Below are 12,916 nucleotides of genomic sequence, written 5' to 3' on the forward strand. Positions count from 1 at the left end.
AAAAATGTTCTTTAGAACATTCCATGATAAGGATAGTTTATCTCTTAAAATATAAGGTGAAAAAAATACACAAATATATATATATAAATATGATAAATATAAATTATTATTAAGCTTTTAACGATTTTATTAGATACTTACCATCAGTTTTGGCGTCGTCCTGCAGGTTACCTGTAATAAAAAAAAAACATTTATAAATAGAACATTTTATCAGATGAGACTAGTTTATAACTATCAATCACTTTATATATACCTAGTCTTAAATTTACCCATACTATAATTTGCTACGCCGTAGACGTGCTACGCATACGTCGCATGTCTTCTTATTTACTTTAAATAATTTCACTAATAAGAATCGAACCCACAACCATTGCGCTTACAGCCAAGCATTGTGCGCAACCGTTGCGCAACGACAATTTTATTTTAGGCATTATTTTATTATATTTGAGTGGCATTCGTGGAAGCGTCACGCGTGCTTGCGCCTCACGCCTTGTGACTCGATCACGGGTCGGTGCACCACGTTGCCGGTTAAACTTCCACTAGAAATTCTATGTCGAATGTGTGTATGACTTTTGTGACGGCAAAGAGTTTCTAATTCATATGTAATGTGTGTATGTTTGTATGTGCTTAGTGGAGGAATTGAATTTTAATTTGAAAATTTGAAAATTTCATTGTAGTGCTGTGGCACTAACTGATTATGAACGCAGTGGTTGTGGTTCGTTTCTCGGGGATATGTTTATTTTGTATTATTTTTATTTTATTTATTTTTAGTTTTAGGGTCGATTCCCACTTGAGTGTATAAATTATTATTTATCTATATTTTGAATTCTTCGCTCTGGTATTGTTACCAAGCTAAGTGCGGTGTTGAGTTCCGCCACTCAACACATAATTTGAAATTGGGAAAATTTGGCGAAAAGTGAGAAACAGAGTATCTTAGCACAATCTTCCTTCTATCTACCCTACTATAAGCGAAATACCTACCCTACTTTAATAGCGTGAGGCTGAAAAATTTTATTTTAGGTAGACCGTGAGTTCCGGCTGCTTTTTAATAATAATGCAAAGCAATATTAACAATAAATATAAATAATAATCAATTATCACTTATAATAAGGAAAAATACAAAAATTACTTTTCCTATATTCATTCCACCCATATTGGATAAATACAAATAATATAGTATAGAATAAAAGTATTCCCTACGTCACGTAGTTTGAGTGGCGTACGGTATAACGTCACGCGTGCTTGCGTGCCACGGCTTGTGACTCCAACACGGGTCGGTGAGCGCTCTTTAAAAGATACCATATATGTATTTGTAAGCTCAGATTTTATTATTGTTACCTTTTTTATTTTTTATTGTAATAAACAGAGAGAGATTAGTGATAGGACATTCCGTTACCGTTTTTAGTCAAGTTGAGATATTGTGTGTTGAGTGGTTTAATTTAGCACTGCGCTTTATCTGTCGTAAGCCAGAAATATAAAGAGAGAGAATAGAATTCATAACCCGTTGGTAAAATTCGTAACATTTAGTGGGGTTCGAATACGCAAGAGCAGCTTTTATAGTCCGACGTGATCCCATTTTCTCGTTTGGTTTATATATAAAACTATTGATTAGTGGACTTAACAACAGGTTACCTTTATCAAACGTGTTTTATAAGAAAAACTATATATTTCATGATATTTTAATTGTATTACTGAAATTTAAAACTAACTCCATTTAAGAAACCACAGAACAAAAACAAACGACAATACAGCAGTTTAAATATTCGTAATCTCAACCTGGATCCATTGATCGATCAGAAATGCGTCACACACACGACGTACCTACACTAGAACGGTTAAATTTACATGTTAAATATATTCTGATGCAAATTACTAAAGACGTATTCCCGTACGTAGTCGCACTTGTGCTGGTCGTCGTCTGTCACACGCCAGATATGAAATACCTGAGTGGTATTTTCTAAGGATCTGTCTTCTATTACTGATTATTCATAGGTTTGGCCTGTTTTTAGATTGTGTGTGTTGTTCACGTATAGTTTATTTATTTATTTTTATTTTAATACTTTATTATACCGTAATTGATATTAATCAACTAAAACACAAAACGAAAAAACAAACATAAATTAATTGAAATAAAAAAAAAATGTGGAATTTTGCAATGAGCACAGAAATTGGTGATAAAGTAGTAAATTTATTTCGGAAACTGTAAATAAGGCTATTTCATAAAAAAACATTATATATATACATACCAGCATAGCGGTAGGGTATATAGATGGGACCTAGTATTAAGAAATTTTGAAGACTGCTCGTTGAGTGCCGCGCTTTATCTTGTTATTACAGCGAGCAAATAAAAATAATTCATTCCGTCAAGGATTCGAACCCACGAACGAAAGGATTCTTTTCTCGTGTTTGCAGTTAAATATTGTGCCTCTGCGCTACGATGGCTTTAATCTTATAATTTTTTTACTTTTTTTGCTTTACGCTGTATCCCGCACACAGCAGGGTAGGCAAAGGGAACCTAATTTTAATATAATGTATATTTATTATTCCAATATAATATGGATTGTAAATGCTTAAAATATACTAAGTAATGTTTTTCGTTTTTAAATAACCATTAGTACCACCAAAAACATAATAGAATAGCTAAGAAATAATCGTTAAATTTTCTTTTCGATGTTTTTTGACCTTTTGACTGGGTTTCTTAGATTTAAATACCGTTAGTTCAAGTTTTTACATGTTTTCTAAAAGAATTTTTCCTTATCTCTGTTTTGACTTTCAAGGTGTAATATATTTAAGTCCAAATCTAGAAATTTAAAGAGAAATCTCGAACCGTAAAAGTATCAAATAAAGTCGACCGACGCGGTGGAAATGGTTATTGCAGTGATATACGGGCCCCGCAGGAAGCACTGAAAACACGCTTTTTACAAGCCGCTGACTTTTATTTTTTGGACTATATTCTACGTATATTCGCGTTTTTTTATGTTTTCCATTCCAGTAGAGTGATTTTATAATTTCTTATTTGGTTAACATCGAGATGTTCGTCAAATTTCACATATATGTGTGTTTCTTTTTTTTTAAATGCGGGATTGATGATATTTTTTTTAGTCTAGTGTTGTAGGCCAGTCGTAGCGCATGGGCACAAAGTGTGACTTTAAAACCGACTGGTTGTGAATTTACATTTCCATTCCTACGCTCTGGTGTCGAGGCAACACTCTGTTCCCCATTTTCCATCGAATTCTGGAGGCATTTGGTGTTTAGTAGCAGAACTCAACCCTACGCTTTGCTTCGACACCAGATCGAAGGAAATTAAAATATTTTAAATATTTTATTTCCCCTGCACCACTACGGTCTTAAATTTTTTTCAGTAGTGAAAAGTGTATTGGAATGTAAATTGAGAACAGTTATCGAGATATTCAAACAACTGTACATCTTAAAATCGAAAATATTATTTAAACTTTTTTTAACGATTAAATACATTTAAATTATATTAAATAGGTATATAGTTTGATAAGGGAGAGAAATTTCCCTAAATTCTTACGGGAACGAGAAAAAAAACCATTTTACATCTTACAGAAAGCATTTTTTTAAAATTATTATTAAATTATTTCTAATTGCTAAGTAATATCTTACCAAAAGGGCCTTCTGCACTCCAAAACGAATCATCCAGTGTATAGTCGGCTTCTGTAACAAGAAGACAACGGTTAAATGACTTTTTAAAACATCTATTTATTTATTTATATATAGAGACCTATATAAGACTATCTAAACGCTAAAAATAACTATTTCATTTGACGTAAAGAAGCTTACGACAACTGATACAGTATCGAAAGATTAAAAAGCCATTTTGTTCCCATTGTTGTCCACTTGCTAAGAAGCCTTTTGAAAAATGTCACTGATCAATAGATTTTTTTTTTCAGCTTCACACAGTATCCCGCACCTTCGCACTGTATCCCTCATGCTGCAGGGGAGATAGAAGGAGCGTTACGTTAAGACCTCACTCTCCACTTTCCATCGAATTCTGGAAGCGTGTTGAATGGCCGAACTCAACGCCGCGCTTCCCCTCGACACCAGATCGAAGAAATGAACATATTAACATAATATTTCATTTCCTCGAGTGAGAATCAAACCTACAACCTGCCAACGCCACGACTGGCCTAAATTATTGTAGTAGAAATTTTAATATATAAAAAATACATCAAATTAAGTCTTTTTCTACTAATGTGTTTTTAAACCTTGCAAGTTCTGTAACGTATACGAATGTGGCTTTTACAATATACAAATAGTTGCAATTTTTTTAGTAGCTTCATACTGTATTGCGTATATAACAGGGTAGGATTGTTGACTGGCAGAGCTTAACGCCACGCTTTGTCTTGAAAATGATAACTATTAATTCTATGGGAATCGAACCTACAACCTTTACATTTACAGTCCAGCGTATTTTATAAATAAATACACAGTATTTCACCTACAAATAACACGCCTTTTGTGCCGTTACCAATGAATTAATTACTCGCGACTCCGTGAACTGTAAACAAATCTTTTGTTGACTCTATACGGTAATTGTTTTTATTTTAATTGAACCATTCTCTCTTTTATGTTTTAAGTGATTGAAATAAGGGCTTTCGAGAGAAATAAATACCTATTTGCGCTGGTGGTTAAGTAGCAAATTATATATTTATATTTAGTATTTTAAAGAGCACGTTATAATTAATATTAATATAAATTATTATTTTTTAAGCTTCACAATGTCGACTATCCGAAGATTTTATTCTTGGAATGGATTCTTAATTTTGTTGCAATTTACAAGTTTGTTTATGAGAATAAGCTGTATAATTGAAAGTGCAATATACACATTTCATTCAAAGATTCTTCTTTCATTAATTACAAAATGCTGGAGCAGGATCTTTAATAAATTTATAAGGAACATTTTAATTAAGAAAACAGAATGCAACGCTGACACAATGAAAAACAAAGTCATATAGAATATTTTCAAGAAAGAATAAGTCGTATTTTCCAGAGAAATTATGGCGTCGTTTTAATACGTATTTTTGCTTTTAGCTGCCGGATGTTGGTAGGTAACATATTGCATGTTAAACTCGGGGCGATTTTCACGATTCATCTTTAAAAAAAGATGGGATAAAATTTCAATTCATAATAAAACTAAATATTAATCAGTTGGTAACATTATATATTAGAATATAATTAAAATAAGATTTTAAATTAAACTATTTTAACCAAATTAATTACGTACATATTTTGAAATTCAAAGATATAGATAGTCTACTTGCCATCAATTACTTTTAATTGTTCAAAGCGAAATTTCTAAAATTAAGTAATTATTATTTTCTTGGCTTCATGCTGCATCCCGCATATCGCAATGAAGAAAAAAACAAATTAGTGTGAATACACTCTGCACCTCATTTCCTTCCCAATTTTTGCGTGTTGCGGAATTTAAAACTGCCTTGTGTCCTTTTATAGATTGAGGAAATGAAAACAAATAACTGATTCCCCCCAATCGGAATCATACCCGTTGCTTCACAGTCGGACGTTGCGGCACTGCGAAATATTGGTATCGACAAAAAACGTATTTTTTTTTTCTTCACGCTGTTTCTCGCACATAGTAGTGCAGGCAGAGGGAACTTAGTGTTAAGCCCCTTCGTTCCCATTAACACACTTCCATTCCCCTCTTTCCTTCCATTTTGGATGCATTGCGATATCTATAAATAGTTGTTATAAATGTTGCGTAAATATAGTGATTTTTTTTTAAATGTTAATGTAATAATAAATTAGTTTTAGTAAAAGAAAAAATAATAAGCCATTTCGTTACTAAATTTCAACTTTTTGTTCAAAACTTGTGTTAAGAATTATTTTGTTAATTAAACGTTTCAGGTATGAACATTGTTGACCAAAATTATTTTTTATCATTAATTTGTTGCTTTACAAGTGTCATTTCAGTAACTTGTATAGACAGAAGGCCCATTAACCAACTTTTCCTAAAGGAATTCAACCTGCGACTGGCTGTAGTTAAAATTAAAAAATCTAGTAAAAAAATTTAAAAAAGATCTCTTCAATTTGAAAACTAGGTCACGGAGTTACAGCTTGGTATATTTTATTTCATTTTAGTTTATTTTTATTTTATTTTATTTTATTTGATACAGCAAAAATAACTGGAGTAAAATTAGTAATTAACATAAAAATCCATCGTAGTGTTTCTCGTATAATTTTTGACTTTAATTAAAAATGCTGCGACTAAAAAGAGAAAACGCTTTTATTTTTAGCTGACGGTATCCATCGAAAGATACAGGGCAAAGCTTTTTTGGCTCTATGATATTATTATCGTGTGAGTTTTGAATGGAATATGAGTTTATACATTACTCTACACACTTTTCAGTCTAGAAATAGTGATATTGACTCATTTTACTATTTTCTCTTAGGATAGTAAATAATTTGGTTATCTGTCATTAATAAAAATAACAACTATGTATCAATTTTTCTACATCAAACTTGCATCCTCATCATTTTCACACTCTTCTTGTGGTCTCCAAGGTGACTATAGTGGATTTTTTTATTTACTTTTAATAAGATTTAAGCACTAAGTATTTATAGTATAATTTTATTATACCTTATAATAAATATCATTAACTCTACAACAATATTAAAGAAATAAACAATACAAAAATTTACTCGAGTGACATGAACCATAAAAAATTCACTTCAAGCAAAATCAGTTCATTAATTGTATTCTTAATATTTAACTTCTTTTTTTACTCAATTCATGAAAGATTTAAAACTTTCTCATTTGGCAGCCCGCGAACAACACTATGTCGAAAGTAATAAGCTTTTAAATTAACTCTTTAAACAAAGCCGTACGGGCTTTTAAATGAATAATTTGTAGAATATAAGCGATTTTAATTGAATATTCATTAATGGTTTCAATTGATCAATTGTGAAATATATATTTTTTTCTTTTAATTTTAAATTTATAAGACGCCTAATGCACCATGGGTTTGGGGTACCCAAAATTGGGTAGAGAGTGGGTCACGGGGTATGTTAATACTAGGGTGACCTGTGCTTACTATGCAGGAAAAGCGTAAACCTGTGTGAGCGAGTAAATAAAAATAATTCATTTTGTGGCGTGGAAAGCGAACCCACAAACGTTTACAGCGACACGCTTTGCCACTGGGCCACGACGGCTGTTTTTAATAATAGTTACTACGATTTGCTTTCACCCCTCATAAAATTTAAGAATAAGAAATTATATATTATCTTAATTTAATTAAATTTTCACACTCGCCCTTTCTTTGTATTCTCAAAACCTTCAAATTTATCATTTATGTTAAACATTTATTATTTAATTGAAGCATTTCTAAGGCTTGTTAATGAAATTTTCTATCCTTTAGATACGTTTGCTTTTATAATTGTGGTAATATTGAAAATTTTATGCAATTTCCGTACTTAAAAGGGTAGAATTGTAGAGTCCACAGAAACAGGCAAGAGAGTTACAAGAGGTAAAAATAACTTTACGCTACAGCGTTGTCACATACACCAGTGTGTCCGTTTCCAACTTTTCACCGAATTTTTCAGACAATCAGTGTTGAGTGGAGGAACTTAACGCCACGCTTTGATATATTGCCAGAGTAAGAAAATACATGAAAATAATTTATTTCCTCAAGTGGGAATCAAACTCGCCACCGTTTCATTTATACTCAAACAAACACTGTTCACACTGTCCCACTGCGCCATAGTCTCAGAAGAGGTAGCTGGCTTATATTAAGATTTTATTTTATCCCCTTTAATTAAGTTTCTACAAAGCATTTCTTTGTTTCATTTTCTATGAAATGCTGATAGGACGTCCGTTTTACTGAGACACTGTTCTAGTATGCAAAACTCACAACTTTCTAGAACTAAACTAAGATTACTATGTAATTTTAAAATATTCATACGTAAGGTTTTAAAAAAATTAATGATAACAATTAACATGGTTTAAATATAATTCATGTTATTTAAATAAAATTAAATTGTAAAAATTCTAATATAAATCTTAAAAATATAAAGTCCTCAAACTGAGGGCTTTATAGTGCAGGAGCATAAACGTGCGACTGTAAAGGGGACGGTTGACGGGGAAATCATATATTTATTACTTTCATTTCCTTGCACTGGTAACAGGGCAAAGGGCGGCGTTCAGTTCCGCCGCTGTATGCTTAACTAGGTTCCCTCTGCCTATTCTGCTATGCGGGAAAAAGCGTGAAATTGCTAAATTAAAAAAGATACTACGAAAAATGACAACCATTTCAACCGTATACAACACTTTGCAAGCCTCGACGCCCTGAATCAAATAACCGCTACGTTTTAAATCTTGGACATGTCACGGAAAATGAAATTACGATGCCGTCGGCGCTGCCGTATGGGGGATGTTAAAATCACTAATATGATAAGGGTGCAAGTTTGTCATGCATAAAATATTTGGGGACCATTTTGAGACAATTTTGCATGGAACGATTTAGGTTGCTTTTCTAAATTTGTGATGAACAACAAGACAAGTGAGTGCTGTTAAAAATAATAAATTTATTCAATGAAACACTTTTTTTCAGCTTCGTTAAATGAATAGCTTTTCCAGCTCGATGGACCGACGACCTGAAGAAGGTTGCTGACTTCGACTAGATGCGGAAGGTGGAGGATCGGGAGCTTTGGTGCACCCTGGGAGAGGCCTATGTCCAGCAGTGGACCCGAAAAGACTGATTTGATCGATTGATTGATTGATTGAAATGAATATGATAAATTTTACCAATATAGAAAATAGAAATTTCAAAAAAAACAACGATAAACCGCTTTCGTTGTCTCACCAGACTCCTGTTATGATATCATTATTATATAATAATTTTGCTACGAAGACAGATATTGCATAATTACATATGAAAAGTTAATTACACCAATACGATCCAATTAATATAAGTAATATAATATTATACATCCTTTTACGGGTTTATTTATTTCCTTATTACCTTCTAAGACGAATTGAGGCCATCCTAGCGCAGAGGGACCCTGACTGGAAACGCGAAAGTTGTACATTTAATAACCATTTGGGGGTATGATTATATTAATTTATTTTCCATTTCTCTGCTCTTTCAGATGAAAAGCGGCGTTAAGTTCCGCCGCTCAATATGCATCAATTTTTCGCTGAGAAGAATTCTTTTCGGTTAGATTCAATATCATGTTTTTCTCTACGTACTTGGCTTAATTAAAATAAAATAAATAAAACATGGGCGCGCTCTTGTAGAAATTAAAATGGTCTGAGTACAAGAAATATTGTTGTCCTAAATTAAAACCTTTTAGGGTTCAATAAAAATATTATTTCTTTCTATTTCATTATTCTTCTTCCATCGATAATACTCTTGTTAACAAATTAGTTTAACCCCAAGTTAATTTGTTATTGAACTATTTTATATAAAAATATAAAATCTTTTGAACAATTAAACCTAATTTCTTTGAATAAGAAACAATAATGAGACGAATCTTGTTTCGTACGCGAGATACTGTGATAAATAAAGAAAATTACTTATAAATTTCGACTAAGAAAAATTCACCTGAGCATCTCCGGTAATCCCCCGGGGGTTACCCCAGAAATGGCAGAATTTCCATCGAAGGTCTACTTAAGCCTGTAATTATGTCGCCAAGGTAGAAAGGACCAGGGAGCTGTTAGGTTAAACGTTCACATAAAGCGTAGCGATGACCTCAATATTTATTATAATATATGTATATATGTGATTGAGGCCAGTCGTGGCGCAGGGGCACAAAGTGTGACTGTAAAATTAAATATTTATTTAATTTATTTTTTCAATCGTTCGCTCTGGTGTCGAGGTAAAGCGCGGCGTTGAGTTCCGTCACTCAACACGCAATGCTTCCAAAACTCGGTAGAAATTGGGGAACGGAGTGTCTTAACACTAAGTTCCCTCTGCCTACCCTGCTCTGTGATTTATTTATGTGTGTGATTACTTCACGCTGTATCCCACAAATTGCAAAGTAGGCATTAGAGTCAGCTTAATTTTTGAGACCTTGTGCGTTCAGCTGTCAAAATTATATTTTTAAGTAGAGTTACGCAAACTCCTGTCAACTAACCAAAGATAAAAAGATTTCTTACAATTAACATACCAAAACTGAAAAGATCAATAATGAAAATACGTCCATTGCAAAATATATTAGAAAGATAATAGAAGCTATATTATAGCTTCATTACGTGTAAAACACACCTGAATATAAATTGTCAGATCACATATCTTGCGGCGCGGCGGGGAATCCCTAGACCCCGTCTCAATGTCAATATTACACAGATTTTTGTTATAAATGAGCATATTCCGTATTTTACGTACGAAGAATTTAATTTCTATCTTAATAACGTTTGAGTTATGTAATGTGTGAAATTTTGAATATTATTAACTGAATATCGCATCGCCTACTTCGTTAAATATTTGTTTTTAATAAATTATTACAACTGCTTATAGTTTATCTAGCTTCGAATAGTATAATAATTTGTTAAAAGAGCGCTCTTTACTAAATAATTTTAAAGCTTAAAGTGAACCACAATTGATAATTTTCAGTAATAATATTAAGCGGAAATTTGTAAGAAGATATACAGACGGAGAATTTGGAGATGATTTTTCAATATTAATAATATTTTATAATCTACACAAACGAAGTTGCTGGCGACAACTAGTATACTTATAAACATAAGCTCTACCCCTTAAAGAACAATGCCTCCAGAATTCGGGAAGAAAAAAATGGGGAACGGAGTGTTAAACACTATGTTCCCAGTTCCCTCTGTCTACCCTGCTATATACGGCATACAGCGTAAAGCTAAAAAATAAAATAAAACAATACTCCAAAAAGAAAAATAAAACTATCGTGTTAAATCAGGCGCTACCATAAAAGCTACGCCAGGATGATGTCAAAATTACCACAAAACTTACAAATATTTGTATTTGAAACAATTGTCCAAACAAAACGTTTCAAAGCTCATTCAAACCCACAATACAACCAATCACCACCAAAAAATTAAACGGTAAAAAATCTATCAAAAGAAAAAGAATAGCTTTTGAAATAGGCAAACGATTGGCAAAAAAAATAATTAGCGAAAACAAAAAATATCTTGCTAAAACAATGGCCAAATAAATTCCCGATTTCTTTCATTCGATAGGAACCGAACAATAGGCTAATTGAAAGCGATAGATAGAAATAGATATTTATATGAAAACTTAGTTTTTTTATTGTGGACAAATTATTAATAAATAGCTCCGTTCTCCATTGTGGAGGACGGAGTGTCTTGACTCTAGGTTTCCTTTTCCTAACCTTCTATATACAGGATGCGGTGTAAAGTTATTTTAGTCTACCATTAAACTTACCTATATTTACCTAACTTAACCTATATTTACTAGATATTACAATTGTATGAAAAAAAACTCTTTCAATATTGTATTCTATATATCTTTCAATATTGTACAATACCTATATTGTAGTTTTACCAACTCATAATATATGGGAAAATATATGTACATACTGAAGGTATAAAGGCTCTACAACACCATCACCATTGGATTCACATGTCCAAAACTGTGTTCGTGACGTGTGACGTCATTATCCACATGATAAGGGTATGGAGATAAGAGAAAACACTGTATAATTATGGCTTAAATTTAATTATACATATAGGTTTACATTTTAAATTGTGTATAAGATAAGGTTTCTACCATTATAAAATAAATATTCAATCTTTGCCTTTTATTTTTTTTCTCGTCTTAATGCCGCGGCTTATCTTGTGAGAGAAAAGAAGAAAAGAGAAAATGAAAATAGTTCATTCTCCCGAGTGCTATTCGAATCCACAACCCTATTGTCTTTACAAAAAGACGCAGTGCCGCTGCGCCCCGACGGCTTTCTCATCTTTTCATTATATTTTCCAATTACATATATATAGAAAAAAATATTTTTTGGTAGTTTTTAAAAAAAAAATAGTGTATCAGGAATCCAACAACCGTCGCGTTTATTCAACATTAAGACGCTGTGCTACGATAGCCCAAATAATCAGTAAAACCAATGGTAAAATTAGAAAATGTGACTAGTTCTGGAACAACTTCTGTCTGCCTGTCAAATAAATCAGTCAGTACCGATGGCATTGTTTCTTTTTTGTAGAAAATATTTGCGTGCCCTTTGGAAAATTTAGTTTTAATATCAAAAAACATTTTCGATTAACACTAGAGTTTCACTAAGTGAAAATCACGACTAGAAATAGAACCCACACCATTCGTTTCACGCCCTAACGTTACCCCACTACCAATTTGCAATATATCATAATAATTTATATATGACATTACAAGAAAAACACAGTAGCAATCATTGGAATTGAATTGATGCATCCCACATTAACTTAATGTGGTTACCGACAGTTTTAGTTGGAAAACAAAGCTTTTTATATAATTTTGCACCTTATTCATAAAGGGATAAAGTACATTTCGTAAAGGAGCCCTAGATTTGGGTCACTCGTTATCATACAGATAGTGGTATATTAAAATAGGAAATGAATTCATCGATCGTAAGCAATTTCTAAATTACATGAGTTAAGTAAGCCTTGTGTTACGTGTATATTGTTAGAATATTATACATAATATTATATATAACAAATATTATATATTACGTATTCTCCGAATCTCCCGAAAAGCAGTCGTGACGTAAGAAAACAAGGGTGCGGCTATAATCATAACGGTTATGGGTTCGAATCCTACTAAGAAAGGGAGTATGAAATATTACTAGTTCTGCCACTCAAGAATTCGGTGGAAATTGAGGAATGAAGTGTCTTAAGGGTTCCCTTTGCCTACCCTGCTAGACGTGGGATTCAACATGAAGCTACAAAGTTGATATTATACAGTTGTCG

At 32.4% G+C, this 12,916-nt stretch overlaps 1 protein-coding gene across 14 annotated transcripts in view; it reads right to left on the reverse strand.

The window, feature by feature from the left end:
* mmd (disintegrin and metalloproteinase domain-containing protein mind-meld) overlaps positions 1-12,916 on the reverse strand; it is a 370,022-nt gene that overhangs the window by 145,472 nt on the left and 211,634 nt on the right. For 12 of the 14 annotated variants that reach the window (XM_085204483.1, XM_085204488.1, XM_085204487.1 and 9 more), the window contains 2 exons: positions 3,628-3,678; positions 142-171 (listed from right to left, as the gene is read on the reverse strand). In XM_085204483.1, the coding sequence (XP_085060609.1) occupies positions 142-171; positions 3,628-3,678 (81 nt within the window). The remainder of the gene's footprint in view (positions 1-141; positions 172-3,627; positions 3,679-12,916) is intronic. The other 2 variants (XM_085204490.1, XM_085204489.1) reach the window with 1 other exon arrangement.

This window comes from Heliconius melpomene, chromosome 20, assembly GCF_056956725.1.
Source record: "Heliconius melpomene rosina isolate 202511_hmr_F chromosome 20, ASM5695672v1, whole genome shotgun sequence".
NCBI classification, from domain to species: Eukaryota; Metazoa; Arthropoda; class Insecta; order Lepidoptera; family Nymphalidae; genus Heliconius; species Heliconius melpomene.